The 18,605-nt window shown below is 41.2% G+C and overlaps 3 protein-coding genes across 6 annotated transcripts in view; 1 reads left to right on the top strand and 2 right to left on the bottom strand.

Moving 5' to 3' along the window:
* NME7 (NME/NM23 family member 7) overlaps nt 1–290 on the bottom strand; it is an 88,860-nt gene extending 88,570 nt beyond the window's left edge. Inside the window, exon 1 of the mRNA XM_054270002.1 lies at nt 217–290. Coding sequence (XP_054125977.1) covers nt 217–219 — 3 coding nt within the window. The 5' untranslated portion in view covers nt 220–290. The remainder of the gene's footprint in view (nt 1–216) is intronic.
* Nucleotides 291–352: 62 nt separating this feature from the next.
* BLZF1 (basic leucine zipper nuclear factor 1) lies at nt 353–7,899 on the top strand. 4 transcript variants are annotated; one of them, XM_054270000.1, is made up of 7 exons: nt 353–419; nt 1,921–1,977; nt 3,311–3,750; nt 4,382–4,581; nt 6,138–6,266; nt 6,883–7,102; nt 7,283–7,899. In XM_054270000.1, the coding sequence occupies exons 2-7, from the start codon at nt 1,959–1,961 to the stop codon at nt 7,466–7,468; spliced, it is 1,194 nt and encodes a 397-aa protein (XP_054125975.1). In that variant the 5' UTR covers nt 353–419; nt 1,921–1,958; the 3' UTR covers nt 7,469–7,899. The 4 variants fall into 4 exon arrangements, with proteins under 4 accessions (XP_054125975.1, XP_054125976.1, XP_054125973.1 ...); XM_054270001.1 differs by having other exon boundaries at nt 358–376; XM_054269998.1 differs by lacking the exon at nt 353–419 and adding an exon at nt 431–510.
* Nucleotides 7,900–8,740: 841 nt separating this feature from the next.
* Nucleotides 8,741–18,122, bottom strand: CCDC181 (coiled-coil domain containing 181). The gene is given in 6 exon segments (XM_054269997.1): nt 8,741–10,125; nt 10,690–10,844; nt 11,454–11,600; nt 13,575–14,432; nt 14,941–15,083; nt 17,973–18,122. Coding segments are annotated over 5 exon segments (1,401 nt in total). The 5' UTR covers nt 15,061–15,083; nt 17,973–18,122; the 3' UTR covers nt 8,741–10,004.
* Between the last annotated feature and the right edge of the window lie 483 nt (nt 18,123–18,605).

Genomic DNA, 18,605 nt, shown 5'->3' with positions numbered 1-18,605 from the left:
CTATTCCCAACTCAGGGCGGCTCCGCGGGGGGCAGCAGCAGCAGCTTCCCAACAGCCGGGCACCAACGAGCCCGAACGGCCCCTTCAAACACCCTCGGCTGCGCCCCGCGGGCCCCTCAGCCGAAGGCCGGGCGGAGCCGGGCGCGTCCCTCCCGCGGCCCGGAGGGGCTCTGCCCGCGGAGCCGCCGCTGTCCCCGGCCCCGTGTCCCCGCTCACCATGGCGATGACGGTAATGAGGATGATGACGGCCGCGACGGCGATGCCCGGCCCGCCCCTGCCCCAGCAACCGAAGCGCCACGCCCGGGCCCGCGATTGGGCGGGAGCGGACACGACACGCGGGGCGCCCCGCCCGCCGCCGGACGCGGAAGCCGCCGAGGTGACAACAGTGGGGGCTGTCGCGACATCGCTGCTGCGGGCCGGTCTGTCGGGGCCGGGGCAGGGGGCCCGGGGAGCTGGGCGGGCAGTGGCTGTGCGAGGCCCTGGATCCTGCAGGGCTCGGCGTCCTTAGAGGTAATGATGCAAGCAGTGAGGGAGAGGGAGGAGGAGGGGACATGTTGGGAGGCTTACAGTGCTCCCGCACGTAACTGGCCAGATTGTAGCGTGAACTCCGAAGGAGGAGGATCACCGGCAGGGCTTGTCTGATGGAGCAGATAAGCCCAAATGCTCCTAATCAGTCTTTCGTTGAGTATTCTTGCCTCTTCCTGAGCAGCTATGCTTTTATCCTCCTCGTTCTCATCAAGTAAATAGACATCCTGAGTCAGAAGGAACGAACAGCAGTGGTGATTAACAGCTAATGCTATTAAGTAAGGAAACACACAACTCCAGTTGTAGAAGCAACAGATGGTGAGACATCTCTGTATCAGTAGTTTGAGAAAGCTCAAGGACGAAAAGGTCCTTCTGTTAATCACAAAAGATAAACCTGCCTGACACAAAACAAATCTTTAGTCTAGAAACCCGAAAGTAGCAGTGTGCTCACTGCTGCCATTTAGTTTATAGGGCAGAGAGTTGCTGCGATGGAAGTTAAAAAGCTGTAGTTAAACCATTTCAGTTATTGTTACAGGGAAAGGAAGCAAGGGCCCTGGGGATCTCCCTTGAATAATAGGGAGAATCCCTTTTTTCAGGGAAAAAAAAAGCCAGCCAAATAAGATAGGAGTGTACTGATCTCAAAGGAACTTAGGCCCTAGAAAAGAGGGATGAGTGACTTGTATAATTGAGAGTGGATGGCTCTGTGGATGAATGTCGAAATCGTCAATACCTTTGGTGGGTAAGGGAGAAAATGGCCAGGATGGTGATTTGGGCCAAACTGGAGGTCAGCTTTTGTTGTTAGTTAAACTAACCATGTGCACCCTCTCAGGGCTCTGACTCTTCTTTGACTGAGAATTGGCCCTATCAAAAAGGTTGTTTCAGCAAGCAGGACTGAAGGAATTGTGCAGCTGCCATTGTTTCCTCCTCACCTCTTCATATGCTTGAAGCACAGTGTGGGATTTCCTTTTCTTGTGGTTCTGGGATTATTTTAGGTTATCTTGGCACGGTCATGCAGTTGTACTGTGGGAGTGTTACAGACTTTGAAAGTGTAAGATGGGGGCTCACTGAAAAAAGGAGGGAGGGAGACTAGAAAAAAAAAAGAGGAATGGAAACTAGAACAAGATCAGGAGCAATGCAAAGGAGTTAAAGTGCAGCTCTTGATGAAAAAAAGACACAAGTGCCAGAAGACTCACAATCTTCTCCTTTTAACTCTGTGTGTTTTGGTGTAGTTTTTATAATTTTGTGTTTTCCCCGTTTGTTTTGATGTGTTTTTTTCCACTGTGCTACTGAACTGCAGTTTTGAGGTTTTACTAGAAAACAGGATAATCCAAGATTAACTGCTGCGGTTACCTTGCTAAAGAGTTTTTTTTCCCCCTCTCCTTATTTCTTCCTCAGACTTACCTGGTTAGGAAGAGCTGACTGCTAAAGAGAAAATGACATCTCTAGAAAAAGGTAGGTTGTTCATATGACATCTAAGCAGACTGGATTTAAAAAGTACTTTAACTGGAATTCTAAACATCAGAGTTGCACTGTATACCAGGCTCCTTTCATTTAAACTTACTCCTTTTATGTAGCTATGAGGAAGTAGTTCTGTGAGTTCATTATTGCAGTGAAAACCAGAGCTGCCTGGATGGAACAGCAATTGAATGTAGTTTTTCTAATCCAGCTTGATATTGAAAAATAAGATTGTCATTGGTACTGTGATCTGTCTGTACACTTGTCTGACAGCCTCCTCTGGTATTTAGAACCTGTTGGTACTCATTCAGCAAACTTGAAAGTAAGGCAATTAATGGTGTTATTACAGCATTTTTGAAATCCATTCATATTTGGATAGAAGACACAAGGTCACATTACTGCCTGCGGTATGAGAAAAAAAAGCAGAATGTGTAGCCATGCCCTCAGAAACTTTGTATCTCTCACCTATTGTGAGGAAACAGTACTACAATAATTCATTCAGCTGAAAACTTAGTGGACTTAAATAAAATTAATTTCAGTAAATGTCATGTATATTGGGGACTATAGAGCAGAATGTAGCATTACTGGGAATGCTGGAGTCTGTAGTTCAGAAGTGGAGCAGGACTGGGTTGTTGGCTTTTCTAAAACCTTCACTAGGGCAGCTAAAATCTGTTAGTACTTAAAAGTCTGCTAAACTTCTTAAGGTGTCAGTAGCTGTCTGGGTAATAGCTGTTTTTCATTTTCTTCTTGCTTTTTAAATGAAACTGCACTGATTCTGCCAGCTCCCAAAACCTGATTTTGTTTTCAGTCCATAAGTAATGTTGTCAAGAATTTTTTTTTCCAGGAAAGTTCTTTTTTGTGTCTGCATTTAATCTTGTATGGCAGCAGCAAATTAAAATAAATGCAATTCAGATTAATGTTTGTGTCTTGTACTGCTGTTGTTAATGAGCAGTGCACCTTTGAGTAAGGGCTTACTGTGAGGGTGGTGAGACATTGGAACAGGCTCCCAGGGAAGTTGTGGATGCCCCATCCCTGGAAGTCTTCAAGAACAGGTTGGACAGGGCCCTGAGCAACCTGGTCTAGTGGAAGGTGACCCTGCTTACAGCAGGGGTGTTGTAACAAGATAATCGTGAAGGTCCCTTCCAATCCAAACAATTCTATGATTTTCTGACTTGTGCTTGATAATCACTGTTGCAATGGACTATTTGACACATGCAGTGTACAATTAAAATCTCCAACTCTGAAGTGCATAAGTTAAGGGAAGACTTACAGTGATGCTATAACCAAGTGAAAGGTGGTACATTTTTCCTCCACAATTTCTAAATTTCAGTTGATGATGCCTCAGCACCCATTCGAGGACCTGGAGATGGCATGGAAACAGAGCAAACAGCTGGAGCAGTGGAAGTAATCACTGGAGCCAACACTGCAAGCCATCACATCCACCACAGCCCCCACAAAAAGACAGCTTCTTCCCTGAGTCCTGGAGTTCTGCAGCTGGGGAAAGTACATGCAGATAAATCAGTGGAGATTGAAGCTATTAGAATATTAGTCCCTAAAGCAGCCATCACCCATGTTGTTCCAACTAAAAATGCTAAGGTAGCTAAATCTGTGGGACATAAAGGAGACACATTCCATCAGTCAGATGGAGCCACAGATCCCAAGAAAGAACAGATAGAGCTGAAAAACGCACTTGAAAAGCTAAAGAATTCAGAAAAGAGGTTGTTACAAGATAAAGAAGGTCTCTCTAATCAGCTGCGTATACAGACCGAGGTAAGAAGTTAAAGGTGTTTTCTCTCCCACAGCTGAACTGTTTTGGTTTGTAGAAGCAGTTTGTGAATGTGAGGAAAGAGAACTGCTGTGACACTTTAGCCTTGAAATAAATACGTTTCCTTTTGAACTTACCAGCTAAGATATAGAATAGAAGTACATCAAAGTATTCCAGTGCTGCTTCTCTGACAACAGATGAAAGAGTCAAAGACTTAGCTAGGAGAAACACACTAGATAGCTGCAGAGAAATGAATCTTTCATGAGGAAAGACTTTGCTCCTTAATCTCTAAATGAAAAGTGTTATGCCAACCGTAGAAAGGTTGACTATAACTTCCTACTTCATACGCATGTGGATGTCTTGTCTAACCCTTTGTTATCTTACTGATTCAGGAGCTGAATACTACTGAAACTTTGTTTCCTGCAGCAGGCTTTCATTCTTCCTCTTTGACTGTTAGAATTTAAACAAGAAGGTGTTGGATGTACATTAGGCTCAAATGTTTATGCTTGCCTGGACACATCCCATTCTGGAAAGAGAAAGACAGTTTACTGTTAGCAATTTGCAATAAGTTGCACTGCATTCTCAAGAGTGCTTATTCTCTATTGATAGTTACAAGAGAGTCTGGTCTAATTCTAGGTCAATCGGGAGTTGAAGAAGTTACTTGTTGCTTCTGTTGGGGATGATCTGCAGTATCACTTTGAACGGATGGCTCGTGAGAAGAACCAGCTCATCCTAGAAAACGAAGTCCTGGACCGGAATATGGCTCAGTTGTCGGAGCAGTTGGAGCGCATGTCTATACAATGTGATGTGTGGAGAAGCAAGTTCCTAGCAAGCAGGTATTCGCTCTCATGGAGCTGTCCTAACAGCATTCTCCTTCAGTCTTTCATCACATACACTCATTGCAGTGTGGTTTCATATGCAGAGGACAGCCACAAGAGCCATAGTGATACCTACTGTGAAATCTGAGAATACAGGAAAGGTATAAAGAAAGTAAGCTCCTTGTAAATCTGAATTAATCCTGCTTTTCAGAGCTAATACAGTGAGTCCTAGCCCTCCTAAAATCTCAACTCTTTTCAAGAAAGCTCTTGAAAAGCTCTTTTCAAGAAAGTAAGAGGAGCCCTTAATTTTGATAAAAATGCATGCAGTTTAGGGTATAAAAATGTCTTCTAAGGCATCTGACTTTTCTTAGTTAGGTAGTCAGTTGATTTTTACCCCCACCCCTCAAGAATGGTACAGTCATCAATTTGAGAAGAAGTTGATGTGTTTAGGAGCTCTGCTTATAGTGAGTTGGTGATCTGCTATAGAAGAAAGAGTAGGGCGACCTCTTTATTAAACACTGGCTGTGTTACTGCTCAGGACGTTACTGTTACTTCTTTAACCATAAAAGCAGGTCTGAAAGTCAAAATCCTATTTGACAGTGACTTTAAACTTGCTTAGTTGTCTTACCAGATATGTAAATAGTGTTCTAGGACTTTTAATTTTCTACTATACTTGGATATAATTGACTGAATTATGATGCTTAATGCATATCATAAAAGACCTTACTGCTTGAAGGAAGTGGCAATAGAATACAGTCTGCTCCCTTTAATTTGCTGGAGAAGTTTCAGCATATGGGGTGAGTGGTAACTTGTGTACCATATGGGGTATAACGGTAATTGTAAGTCTTAGCAAGAGTTACTAGGTAAACTTGGAGGGTTTTTAACATTATGAGGAGCTATGACATCAGAGCTGTAAGTCTCAGCAGTGTGGTTGAAGTAACACTCTTCAATATTGTAACATTCTGGTTCATTTTTATCTCCTATTTCTAACTGGTGGTTATTTAAATGCTATTCTGGTTTTTGCATTTGGAATATCACAGGCATTTGAAATGCCTGTTGGAGGGGTAGTGGCAAGCCTCATGGTATAGCAAATGTGACAACAGCTGTCTCCTTTGTAGCTCTTAAACACTCATATCTGGCATCTGGTGATAGCCCCTGGGTAGGGCAAAGAGGTAAATGAATGCAGTCTATAGCCATAGCTTCCATTTTTAGAGAAGAGTGAACAGACGTGATTACAACATACTTGTGAGAATTGTTAATAAAAGAAAAATGTATTTAGCTTTTTATTTCACAGGAACCTTGTCAATGTACACTTTCTCAAGGTGTTTTGAAATGTCTGTTATTAGATTTATATTAAGTGACCTAAGATTTTTTAAACTCAGTCAAAACATAATCTTGCACCGGTGTTGGCTGTAGTTGAACAGAAATTATTCTTAATTAGGTTGATATAGGCTTTGCATGGGAGAGGCGACAGAGAACAGCAGACAGTTTGAGCAGACAAATTATGGTCTGTAGTAGAAAAATTGACTTTCAAGCTGTTCACTTGCACTACTGACTGGAGATTTCCTTTGCAGGGTGATGGCTGATGAACTGACCAATACCAGAGCAATTCTTCAGCGCCAAACCAGGGATGCACAAAGTGCAATCCAGGACTTGCTGAATGAACGTGATCAGTTCCGTCAAGAGATGATTGATACACACAAGTATGATTTTTCCAATCCAGATTACCTCTGTGCAAACTTCATTTTTGTCAGTTTATTTTAGGCTAGAGGAGAATCAAATAACTTTCCTTTCTTCCTGTGATATTCCACAAAAATCAATTAATGCTGATGTATAGTATGGTCACTCTCCAGTCTTAGAGCTGAAAGAGCAAAAGTAATAGAATACTTGCTTCATTCTCCAGAGGTCTGAGGTCTTAAGGGTAATAAACTATGGAACTGGCATCCCTCACATCCTCAGGCTTTCTTTCTTTAATCACTTACTGACTTGACTTCAAGTCTTCTCTGTTTCCTTGCAAAATATCAAAGAAGTGATTCTTCTACCTACATGGACTTTATAGTGCCTATTCTGCTAGATGTCAAATAAGTGTTCCCAGGATTAATCACCTGTGTTGGTGATTAATCACCTGCCTTGCCTTGGAGAATAGCCCATTTGTCTCCTTGTCCTTAAACACTTTTTTTAGTCCATTTCTTTGGTTTAAGATTTAGCTTATGCAGCAAGCCTTGGGAAGAGATGATTCCTCTGAAGTATGCTGGGTGCTGGTTATACAATATAAAATATACAAACCCCACTAGCAGTGCTTCTTTTCTTTCTGCACAGGCTGCTGGAGGAGCTCATGGTGTCTCTTCAGTGGGGGAGACAACAGACATACTATCCTAGTGCCCAGCCTTACACTACAACAGAGCTAGCAGCTGTGAATTGTAAGCTAGCCAAAGCTGTAAGCTCACATCTTCTAGGAAATGTTGGCACTAACAGTCCAAAAAAGACTTCAACAGCTGTGGAGTTTTGCAATACCCCTGCTGAGAAAATGGCTGAAATGGTAAGAGCTCTTGATGCATGTTAATCTTTATATTAAAGTTCTGGGTAAACAGATGTTTCATTTTCACGTTGGAAAAAAGATGATAAATGGCTTTTGAGCAGAAATCCTAGCTCTTAAGAGAAAGAAAAAGCACATTAAATTGTATAAAAGTATTTTCAGTGTCAATTTTTCCATCCTTAGATGCTACGTGTACTGGATCCAGCTGCACATCCAGAAACATCAACAGAAGTTTCTTTTTCTGAGACTTCTCCATCTTCTTTCCTTTCCACAAAGAAAAGTATTGGAAGGTTTCACCCATATACAAGATATGAAGATGTCACCTTCAATTGTTGCAATCACTGTCAAGGAGAGCTGATAGCCCTCTAAAAGCCCAGCCAAGGAAGGTGCACCTGCATTCTTTCTGAAGAATTACAGTAGTTGATGTTCAGCAGGCTTCCCTTTGTCCTTTTTCTGTAACGGGTGGGTTTGGCATTGGAAATTATTCAGTTTCTGCTTCTCTACCTCTTGAAGTTAGGAATTGACAGGATTTCCATAGTCTCTGGGATGCTTCTACCACTTCTCAGTGGGGAAAGCTGCTTATTTTCTTATACAAAGGCAAGACGAAAAACATTATGCTGGTCTAATTTATAGAGCATAGAGATGCTCTTGACTATTTGACATTTATAGTCTTATTAGTAATGAATTTCCCTTTGGAGGGAGACAGAAGTGTAACCATACCAAAGCAAATGAAGTGCTGATCAGTTATGTCTAAATTTAAAGTAATGGTAAATGGTTTTTAATTTTAGCCAAGGTAATGAACAGCCCTCAAGTTCTACCTTTTAAATTTAGTTATAAAGAGGAGTATGTGCAATGATTCTTCATAGCTGTAAGTTCTGAAAGCAAGAGTATATGCAATGTCAGCCCTCCTGTCAAGGAGATAAAGCTTGAATGAACTCTAGCTGTAATATATAAGTAGTAACTGCTTTCAAGTGGGTTTTAGAAAACTCTGTGGGGTGAGGTTTTTCTTGTGTTGCCATAGAGCTGAAATAATGGCTTTTCCATTGTTTCAGCTTCTAGAGTGAAGTTGCTGCATAGCTGATCCTTAGCAAGGGCAGACTGACATACTTCTTTAGTACACAGCATTGAATCCTGGCCTGGCATTAGGACTCAGTCCTTGCCCAAGGTCTTCCTGAGTATTATGGGAAGGTGAAGACAAGCACTAAGTTTGCATAGGTACTGTTAAAAAAAAAAGTATTTTTTTACTTGTATGACTTTATAATCTTGATGTAGATTTGAAGTTCTTTACATAGGTTTGAAGAGAACTTTTAGGAGACAATCTGCTAAATCCAAAGAAGCCTATTTAAGTTTCTTAATTTGACCCCCAAATTTACCATATGAAGCTGTCTAGTTTAGGGAGAAGGTTTCTGAAATGGTTGCTTTTACCCAGTTTTCCTTTGAATCTCATACCCAGGATCAGAATATGTAAGCTTTAAGTTCTTGCTGTTGCTGCTTCTGATTTGGTTTACATGAAGAAAGCTACAATAAACTTCCTTTGCTTGCTTTCAAGCTGTAATTCTGGATTTAATGAAATCACATTTCTGACCCTGATTTCTCTGTAGCATAAAGGGAACTAAATGACATTGAATTGCAAAACTCTTCACTCTGCTGGTGTGAGGCACTGAGAAGCATCACTTTTGTAGTTTTGTACAATGAGGGAGATGGTGTGTGTGAACCTTTGCAAACATTCCTCCTGAATTTGCTTGCTAGACACAGAAAGCTCTTTGTGCCTTTGGTGTCAGGGAAAGGTACTGGAAGGAGGAAGGCACCTGTTACTTACGTGTCCCATGAGCATGTGAAATTTTCATTTTGTGTCCATGCTTGCTCTCTATGCTGGCAAAAGCTGCAACAGAGCAGCCTCCAGTCCAACACCAATGCTCTCAATATGCCTGTAACTAGCCCCAGAAATAACCAAGAAAAATACTACCAGCAAATCAGCTTTGCATCTACTACACTTCTGTCTACTGCAGTGCTCCCAGAAAACACTGTGAATGCTGAAAAATTTAAAAGCAATGCCAGGATCATGACATCCATTGGGGCATACAGCTGGACAGAATGCTCTTCTTCATTCACTAACTTTATGATTTCATAAGTGATTTTGGCATGATCTCTAGCAAGAGTTCACAATTTAGCTGGGTAAGGCCATGTACTTTGGTAGATTTATTATAATAAACATTGACATTTATATAAGGATCCTAGCTTCCTTACTACTGGAAAAAGGTCATAATTTGCACAAGCTTTTAATTCCATGGAATAGAGAGCTACTGAATATGACTCACAGAAGTAAGTTTCAAAACCTGTTGCATGATCACCTACACATTAGTCTTCAATCACCACTTTCCAGAAACCTAAAAGAACACAGTCCTCTGGTCTAGAGCTGGTCAACGGATCAATAGAAAGTGGTACAAGAAACAACATTTTCCAACAATATAACACCTTGCACAGTCAATCACTAGCAGTATCAAACAGCAATATTAATCCACCAAAAATGTAACATTTTACACAGTAGCCTGCATCCAGGAATCCATGATGAGTATAAAGTGCCTTTTAAAGAAGGGAATGTGTATTTGCCACCCTCATTTATACATCTTGCACTCATTTTGATTTGGTTAAACCAAGAAGATCCCTGAGTTATGCATTAAAGCAGGCTTTTTGACTAAATTACAAATAAATAGATAATAAAACCATTGTCACTGAAGGTAATTGTTAAACTTGCTTGAAAGCTTTAAAAACACCACAAAAAGTCAGTAGCTGTAAAGGACAAAAACTCAAGCCATAAAAATTAAAAAGACTGTCACCAAGAACTCTGGCTACATCAAATTTTCAACTGTAATGATCTGAGAAACAAAAGAATTTGGGCTCTGAATTAAATATAGTGGATGTTCCGCATTTGTTTTGCTCTTCTGGCTTCTAATCTAAGCTGCCTGGCTCTCTCTTTAGCAGCTAGTTCTGCTGCTTGTTTCTCTTCTCTCTTCCTTCTCAGCCATCTGTGGAGAGAGAAAGAGGACCAGAAGTACTGGCAGTTGTAATTTCAAGCTTTACATTATCCATTCAAAGGAGATTTGTCCCCCACTTAAGTGTGGCCCACCATGTCTTGTAGGGTGAAGTTGGGTGTCATGGCTGAGACAGTCTAAAAGCCTGCCATACCCAAACACAGGAAGCACTACTTTCCCACCCCAATTCCCCTCCTTCTGTACCCACCTTATGAGTCCATGAAATGAGCTTTATGCTCATTTCATGGACTGAATCAACCCAAGGTCGCTCCAGAACAGGCAACAAGGGTTAGAGGAGAAGATCCCTTTTTTAGCAAAAGTAATTCACTCTTTTTCGCTCAGGTTCTGACAAATAATTTCACAGCAGTGAACAAACAACATCAAGGAACTGATGTATTTTTTTAGGGTGTAAGTTTAAAATGGCATATTCATATGAAAAAAAAACCCTCCAAAACAATGAGGACTTCTGTAGCAAAGATATAGCATAAGATAGCTACAGTTTGAGATGATAGACTAGAGAAGTTTCAGATGTGGTCTCTTAGGAATGACCCTACTCACTCTCTAAAAGCTCTGTCACAATCCTCTGGGCTTGGATAAAAGGCCACTTCTTCAGTTTGGCGTCTCAAGACTTCTATCCGTCTTTCTCTCACATATTGTTGGTGCTTTTTTTTAAGCCATAAACTGTAGGCTTCTTCTGGATCCCTGTGCACCTCCTAATTAATAAAAAAGATGTATACACAAGGATTATCAGTAAATAATAAGTAAATCTCATTATAATAGGGTTTTTTTGTATTCTGCTGGCATCTTCCCTCCATGAAATACACTTCATAAACACACTAGAGCATATGCTAATCTGGCATAGAATATATACATGAGCAAGCATTCAAAGCACCATGTTAAAAAAAGTACTGAATTTAGATTTTTCTTTAGAACAGCATCTGAATCTCCAGGTTTTGATTGGGTCATGTGCATTAACTGCTTACTAACAAGTTCTGATGGCAAGAAACACACTCCAAGTAGTCTTCTCACTGCTTGCTCACTCAGGGCTCAATCAAGGCCTTCTCCTGGTATATGGGAGCATCACTGTATCCCCTGTGATTTTATAGTTAAATTCATGTGTGCTGCTTCTACACTGCAAGCCACTCTGCTAAGCAGATCAATCATAAACCTGCAGGTCTACCTCTTCACCGAAAACAATGTAACAAGAACATTTCCCATTGCTGTAAATTTTCACACATTTAGCTAAGAAGGCAGGTTTAGAATTTGGCTTTCCTATTTAACAAGAGCACCACAAATCCAGTTCCAGATTAGGGAGACCTTACTTTGAGCCTCAGCTCTTCCAGCCGCTTTGCACGACGAATCCGCTTTTCTTGTTGTACCTGTTCTTTCTTCTTTTGTAACCATGCTTTAAAAACTATTTCATTCTGTCTTTTCCTCATTTCTTCTAGTTCCTTGTTCTTTTCTTCTTCCTTAGGTGGAAGGAAAACTGAATAAACTTGGTTTTTAAGAGAATGATCTTAATCTGCAAAGACTGTTGCAGGCAATAAATAAGCCATTTGAACTGCATGAGACACACACTAAAATACAGATGAAACAAGACTACTCAAAAACTGCATCACAGCTGATACAACATTTAGGAAGAAGTTGCTTGGAGCACTTCTGCTTGTGATATATTCAGACACTTTCAGTCTAGCCCTTTTTGTGATTGCCTCCATTTCCATGACACCTCTTGACTAACAGACATTCAAATAGCATCAGCCAAAAACTCTTAAAATTAAGTCTGCCCAATATCTCTAGTTAGCTTAGAATCACTTTAAATGGATACATTTTAAAAATGAATGCAGCTCTCTGGCTTGATGGACCACTGAACCCTAAAGGATATTTGGCAACACATGGATTGCAGGCACTACCTTATTTATAAGGACCTTTTTTGGACATGAAGTTGCAATGTATTGACTTAAGGAGTATTAATAGCTTCGGGCTTTTTTCAAGTGCACAAATTTATATTTACAAAATTGAGAAAAGTTTCTTTTACTTATTAATTACATTTTAGCTAAGGATAATTATCTACAAGGAAGAGAAAAAGTTTCAATTAATGCTCCAGAAAGCTAATTAAGACATTTTTTACCAGGATTTACTCTCCTTGACACAAAAGCTATAATCCCAACTCATTTCAATACTTCAAGAAATCTAATCTTGCAAATAGATGATCTTCCTCCCACCTATATACAACTTCCTTATATCCTCCAAACTTACCACTTCTAATTTACTGGAATGAAAGAAACGCCACCAAAATGAAGCAGATAGATTCTAGTAAAGTCAAGAAATGTTTAATGTCTGTGAAATCCATCGCAGAATGGAAGAATTCCATTCCAGAATGAAGAAATAAGGTAACACATGCTTACTTTTCCATAAGTCAGCCAAGAAAGGAAGAAATTTAGCACACGCTGTTAGGAAAATAACCTTCCTTCCCCTCACCACCCTACATTTTACGTTAAATATACAGAGCATGTTTTCAAGAGATCTAGTCTTGTGTGCACAAAAAAACCACTTCAATTCCTCATCAGATTTCATTCCCCTCGTTACTAAGCTGAGCCTCAGCAACCTTTTCAAATAAAGCAGGCTAGAGCTCTTTCCACAGATAGAAAGTAACCTTGGAAGCTACTTAGCCAGCTTAATTAGTACATCATGGCAGAGAAAAATGGCAGATGCTTCATGCTCCTTTTATAGAGTAACACACATAACAAGTTACCTTTTTGTAATTGTATCATTATAATGCAAAAAGAAGAAAAAAACATCAACATTTTTTAACTCCTCTGGTAAAGATTTCTTAAGTTCTCATTACACCTATCAGAGGCTGACTCTCTATTGTATTTTTTTTCTGTGTAATGAGCTGAGAAAGAATTAAAAGGGTTCTTACAGTCACTCTGCTATGTAAATGTTATATTATGACTGAGCACTCTCCCGTGTGATAATTGCCCAATCCATACTTCTTCAGTACCCAGATGTGCCCCAGCCTTACTGTGGTTCATATAAAATTCCTGCACTGCAGTATAATATGTGCAGATGTGACACCATGTGCTACATTCCATAAACTGTGGGACTGTAAGAGAACCTACGGGTAGAGAGAGAGCCAAGAAGGAAAAGCAGTAAGAAAACTGTAACAGAAGAAGGCCCATTTATGAAGGATGCATTAAATAAATGCTTCATTTTCTGAGCAAGGCATGGTCCTATGCCACTCTGGGAAAGGAGCTTTGAAAGATTCTATACAAACCCCAGAGAATTATTGTTTTTATTATTGTTGTTGTTATTACTACTACAACTATTATTGCTGCCTCTTTTATCAAGGTGTTTTATCAAGGTGTAAATACCCTGAGCACATGGTCTTTGTGAAGCAGAGGAACAGGATGGTCACTGTGATTTACTTTTCTCTATATATTTACCCGTCTCTTCAGTGTTTCTTTCTTCAGTTCTATCTGCTTCCTTAATTCTTTTTGTCTGGGAGTAAGAGTGTAAGTGGAGCTTTTCGCAGGTACGTTTGCAGACTCAGTCTTCTGTTTTCCCAGATTTTTTGCACCATTCAAAGCAGAATCTGGCTGCTGGTTAGAGTCAGATGGAGGCATTTCTTTCCCTTGAGCGTCAGTGGGTTCTGAAGTCTGTTGAGTTCCAATATCTGTAAAATAAACACTTATTGGGGCCAAAATGCCCTAGCTTTCAATATCACATAAACTTAAGAGTTCAAACTTTCCATCTATTTCGATTAGAACTTTACCATTTGTCTTCTCCTCACCTGAGCCAGCACGTTCTGAAAGTGATGTGTGTTTTTGTCCCTTGTCAGAAATATTCAGCTGAGACAGCCCATCTGAAACGTCTCCTCTTACAAGGTCAGTGTTACCAACTTCAGCACCATTTGGATGAAGATCCACCTCATCCACAAATTTTAACTTCCGTTCTCTTTTTCCATGCACAGGAGCCTGATTTTCCAGCTCTTTGTTGGCTTCTTCAATCTTTTCCAAGACGTAACGCTTTATTTCTTCATCCTCTCCCTCATCCAGTTCCTGTTCATTTTCCAGATTGGATTCCTGGATAGAGCTTTCTCTCTCAGCATCAGATTCATGGTCGTCCTGTTCACTATCTGCCCCAGACTGCAAATACTTTTCATTAGAGTATAATACTTTCACATTTGCATCTTCCTCTGAAAGCTGATCTAGATTTTCTTTCATTTCTTCATTGTCTTCCTGAAAGCTGTCTGATGTTTTACGAATTTTTGCTTCAACATCCTCTTCCTTTTCTTCAGGATTCTAAAAAAAATAAAATAAACTAGTCTTTTCTCTCAACAGAAGAGTTATCAAAGAAAGAGGAAAGAAACAGTGAGAGAGGAGTACAAACTATCTGCATTCTAAACCAGGTTGTTAAATAGTGCACGTCATAACTAACAGCTTTTTTGGCACTAACAAGTCTCTTCATTTTCTTCATGTTCACATTCACACAAAGTTTAACTAATCAGTAAAGTGATTAGTGACAGCATAAAACTGCAATGGGTGTTATACAGTTAACAGAACACAGAAGTACTTTTGAAAAAAAAGTAACATTTTCAATGAACACTGAATTTTTTGCGTGACAGATATTAGAACCGAACTAACCAGTTTGCTGAAATGTTTTTCACTATAAATCCAAATAACTTTCCTTGTCAAAATTCAGTGAATGCACCTACACATTTCAAGCTATACTGAATTTGTGCCTATGATTCCAAATATTACTAAATTTTGTCTGCTAAATAACACAACTAGTATTTAACGTAACAAATACCTCTTTTTCACCAGGGTTTTGTTTTTCTTCTTCATCAGTTAGGTCTTTTTCAAAATCATCCTCATATTCTGCATTTTCTGTTGAATCACCCACATCTCCTTGAGCTTCCTTTTCACTCATTTTGATGATGTGTTAGAGTAATACTACAAAAAGGAGAAGGAATAAAACATTTTCAAACTGTAGTGACACCCACATCCAACTTGTGAGCAGTATTAATACAAGCATGTTAGACAGCGCCATAGCACCTCAGGACTAAGGATCACCAATGGCTCATAAACATGACTGGTTTTGGCCTTTCCAGCTCTGGCTACTGGAAGAAAGTTTGAGTTAAAGCAATTCTAGGGAATTTAATGTCTCTGACAGAGCTTAAACAAGAACTCATGATCTCTTAACAGTTAGCCTTGGGCTTGGACAAAGAGACCACTATTTTATGTTAGCTAGAAGTGCTACAACTTCTTGCTTGTATCTTACCTTGTTTATACCTTAACTTGTTTAAATCCAGTATAACTTTAAACACTCATTAACCTGTTAATCAGGCTAGATATAATCATGCTCATGACAAGACTGAAGATGAGCAGGACAGAATCTTTTAAAGGACTGAATCTTATAAAAAATCTTTGTACTGCATAGCACACAGCTGCCACCAGCTCCTGAAGGACTGCTTAATTGCCAGTGCTTGGTGCTTCAGGCTGACTGCCTGCTGCCCCTCAGCTCAGCTTTCTCAGTAAAAGGCATCTAAGATGCAAAAGTTTAAAGATGCAGACACACTCACAAGCCTAGAGAGGTGATTCTGCTCTGTTTATAGCTTTAGCCCTTCATCATTCCTTCAATAATTTATTACTTTTTACAAAAGCAGCACAGAAGAAGAAAACATCAATTATTCAACATTCCTGTTCTTTTTGTACCATCTGCTGTAGGCTGGAAGGTGCTACTTCTATGTGTCTCTAGGAGGATTAATCTGTGTCATTTTCAATATACCAAAGATCGTGACTGTTGTGACAGAACAAGGAGTAATGGGTACAACTTGAAAGAGGGGAATTTTAGGTTAGATATTACGATGAAATTCTTTGCTGTTTCGGTGGTAAGTCACTGGAACAGGTTTCCCAGGGCAACTGTGGCTGCCCCATTCCTGAAAGTCTTCCAGACCAGGTTGGATGGTGCTTTGAGCAACCTGGTCTAGCAGAAGGTGTCCCTGCCCATGGCAGGAAGGTCACAATTTGATGAGGTCCATTCCAACCCCTTAACATTCTGTGATGACGTGGCAAGACAATATGGGGTGTAAGGGAGAGCTCTGACTCTGGTTTGCCCTAGAACAGCAAGACAGCTCTTGCTGTGTGACCATCCTGCCCTTCCAGACAAGAATCACAGAATCAGAGAATCAACAAGGGTTGCACCTGAACTGTCAAATCCATCTATGCATTTTGTAAAAACCCCTTCATCCAGCAGATGTTGCTTAAATTCTTCCAAGCTTTTGTTTTGAGTTCTGATGAGCATCTATGAGTTCTCAGTTATTTATTCTCAGGAACACCAGCTCTGCTCTTTAGAAATCAGTATTTATGCTGGTAAAGAGTGATGTTCTTTTAAGCCTCAAAGATTAGTCAAGATTTGGTTTAGAGTGGTAATAAAGCTGGGCATTTGCTGCAAAATGGTTTGTACAGAAATTTTTAAAAGCTCTTTGTTTTCTCTGATCCATATGTTGTTCAAGAAAATCTGTCAGTTTTTTCACTTCTTTTTAGCTACCACTTGCCACTGGAATCACTCATTCACACTAGATTTCTCAGAATTTAAATTTCAAGAGCTCATTCAGACTGTTACCTTGGCTTTCTACACTGTATCTACTTCCATCATCTTTTTCCTGCAGCACCTCATATAACACGTAATGATTTTTGCTGGGAAATGCCCCTTCCTTAACAAATACCACTGGTTTGGGTGATGACAATGGATCTTAATGGAGATTACTTTGCTCTAGTGCATATTCAGCACAAAAGAACTATTTCTCTGTGATTTCATTATTATGATAAGCAGATACAAAAGCTGCTCAGTTGAATTGTGCCTTTAAAAAAATATGTTCACATCAGTCTGTGGCACTCAATATTAACACATTGAACATGCTGCTTACTTCATTTAGGTGAAGTGTAATAATGGGGAGCAGCATAAAAATCAACTTCTTCTGTTGTAAGATAAAGTAGCCATGGCTGAAGAGAGAACTTCCAATTCAATGACTTGTTTCATAGAATAATAGAATGTTATTGGAATGGACCTTAAAATCATCTAGTCCCAACTCCCCCTGCCATGGGCAGGAACACCTCCCACTAGACCAGGTTGCTCAAAGCCCCATCCAGCTTGGCCTTGAACATTTTCCATGATGGGGCATCCACCGTCTCCCTGGCAATCTGTTCCAGGGTCTCAACACCCTCACAGTAAAGAATTTCTTCCGTTTATCTAACCTAAACTTCCCCTCTTTCAGTCTGTACTTATTTCCCCTTGTCCTGCCACTGCAGTTCGTGACAAGGAGTCCCTCTCCAGCTTCCCTATGGGTCCCTTCAGGTACTGGAAGGTTGTAATGAGGTTCCCACACAATCTCCTTTTCTCCAGGCTGAGCAGCCCCAACCTTTCCAGCCTGTCTCCACAGGGGAGGTGCTCCCGTCCTCTTACCAACCTCGTGGCCTCCTCTGGACTTGTTCCAACAGTTCCATATCCTTCTTATGCTATGTCCTTCTGGTGCCTTAGGGACACCAGAAAATCCTGAATCAACTCCTATTCTATTTTGGATATTATGAAGTAAAGGGATTCAGCATTAAGACGGACCGAAAGTATTCAGAAAAATCTCAAATCTTCATTTACACCTGCTTCTGCTCTACTTGGAGTGTGTCTGTGGAGGGTGTGAGCTGTGACCATTTGATCTGCACGACTTAGTAACATCTCTACGCGGTTACACTCAGGCACAGTCACAACAAAAGGCGCGACAGAGCGTTGGATTTCTCTCTCTTTGTCCTGCGCTAAAACATACACGCATACACAGATCCACGAACCCGAACTCCACGCGAGGCAGTGGGGAACGTCCTCACCAGCATTCCCTGCTCCCCTGGGACACGCCGGCGCCGCTGCTCCCGGCCGGGGACGAGGAGCTGCTGGCACCGCCGGGCGTTGCGGTTGCCGTGGCAGCGGCGGAACCGCACAGCGCCACGGCGGCTCCCGAGGGACAAACACCGCCTCCCGAGGGACAAACACCGCCTCCCGAGGGACAAACGCCGCCTCCCGAGGGAGAAACGCCGCCTCCCGCTGGGCCCCGGCGCCCGCGAGTGGGCTGGGCCGCACCGGTCTGTTGCCATGGAGGCAGGCCTCCCCCCCCCAGCCCCCACGCTCCCATTTCCTTGTGGCACAATTCCACCTGAGGCTTGGAAATTGTGGGGAAGCAGAACGCTGAGGGGGGCGGGAGTACACATCGCACCAGGGGAGGGGCAGGAGTGCGGCAGGCGGCTCAGCCGAAAGCCCTTCTTTGATGCTGTTAAATTATGAATTCGTGAGGGAGCAGCCTCGGTTTGTGTGTTGTATTATTCATCATGCTCCGGCTGGCAATGAGCAATCGGATCAGCCCAAGAGGCAGCAGTGTCAGGATTTGGGCTTTTGTTAATCACAGAATCATAGAATTGCTTGGATTGGAA

Source organism: Melozone crissalis, unplaced genomic scaffold, assembly GCF_028551555.1.
Source record: "Melozone crissalis strain CALT ecotype California unplaced genomic scaffold, PUWL_Pcris_2 ptg000008l_1, whole genome shotgun sequence".
Lineage (NCBI taxonomy): Eukaryota > Metazoa > Chordata > Aves > Passeriformes > Passerellidae > Melozone > Melozone crissalis.
This window is presented reverse-complemented; position numbering and strand designations above follow the sequence as displayed.

Bases quoted from the DNA above. Each gene is read 5' to 3' on its own strand.
- BLZF1 (XM_054270000.1), top strand. The intron at 3,751-4,381 runs GTAAGAAGTTAA...GTCTAATTCTAG, and splicing joins AGCTGCGTATACAGACCGAG to GTCAATCGGGAGTTGAAGAA. The intron at 6,267-6,882 runs GTATGATTTTTC...CTTTCTGCACAG, and splicing joins GAGATGATTGATACACACAA to GCTGCTGGAGGAGCTCATGG.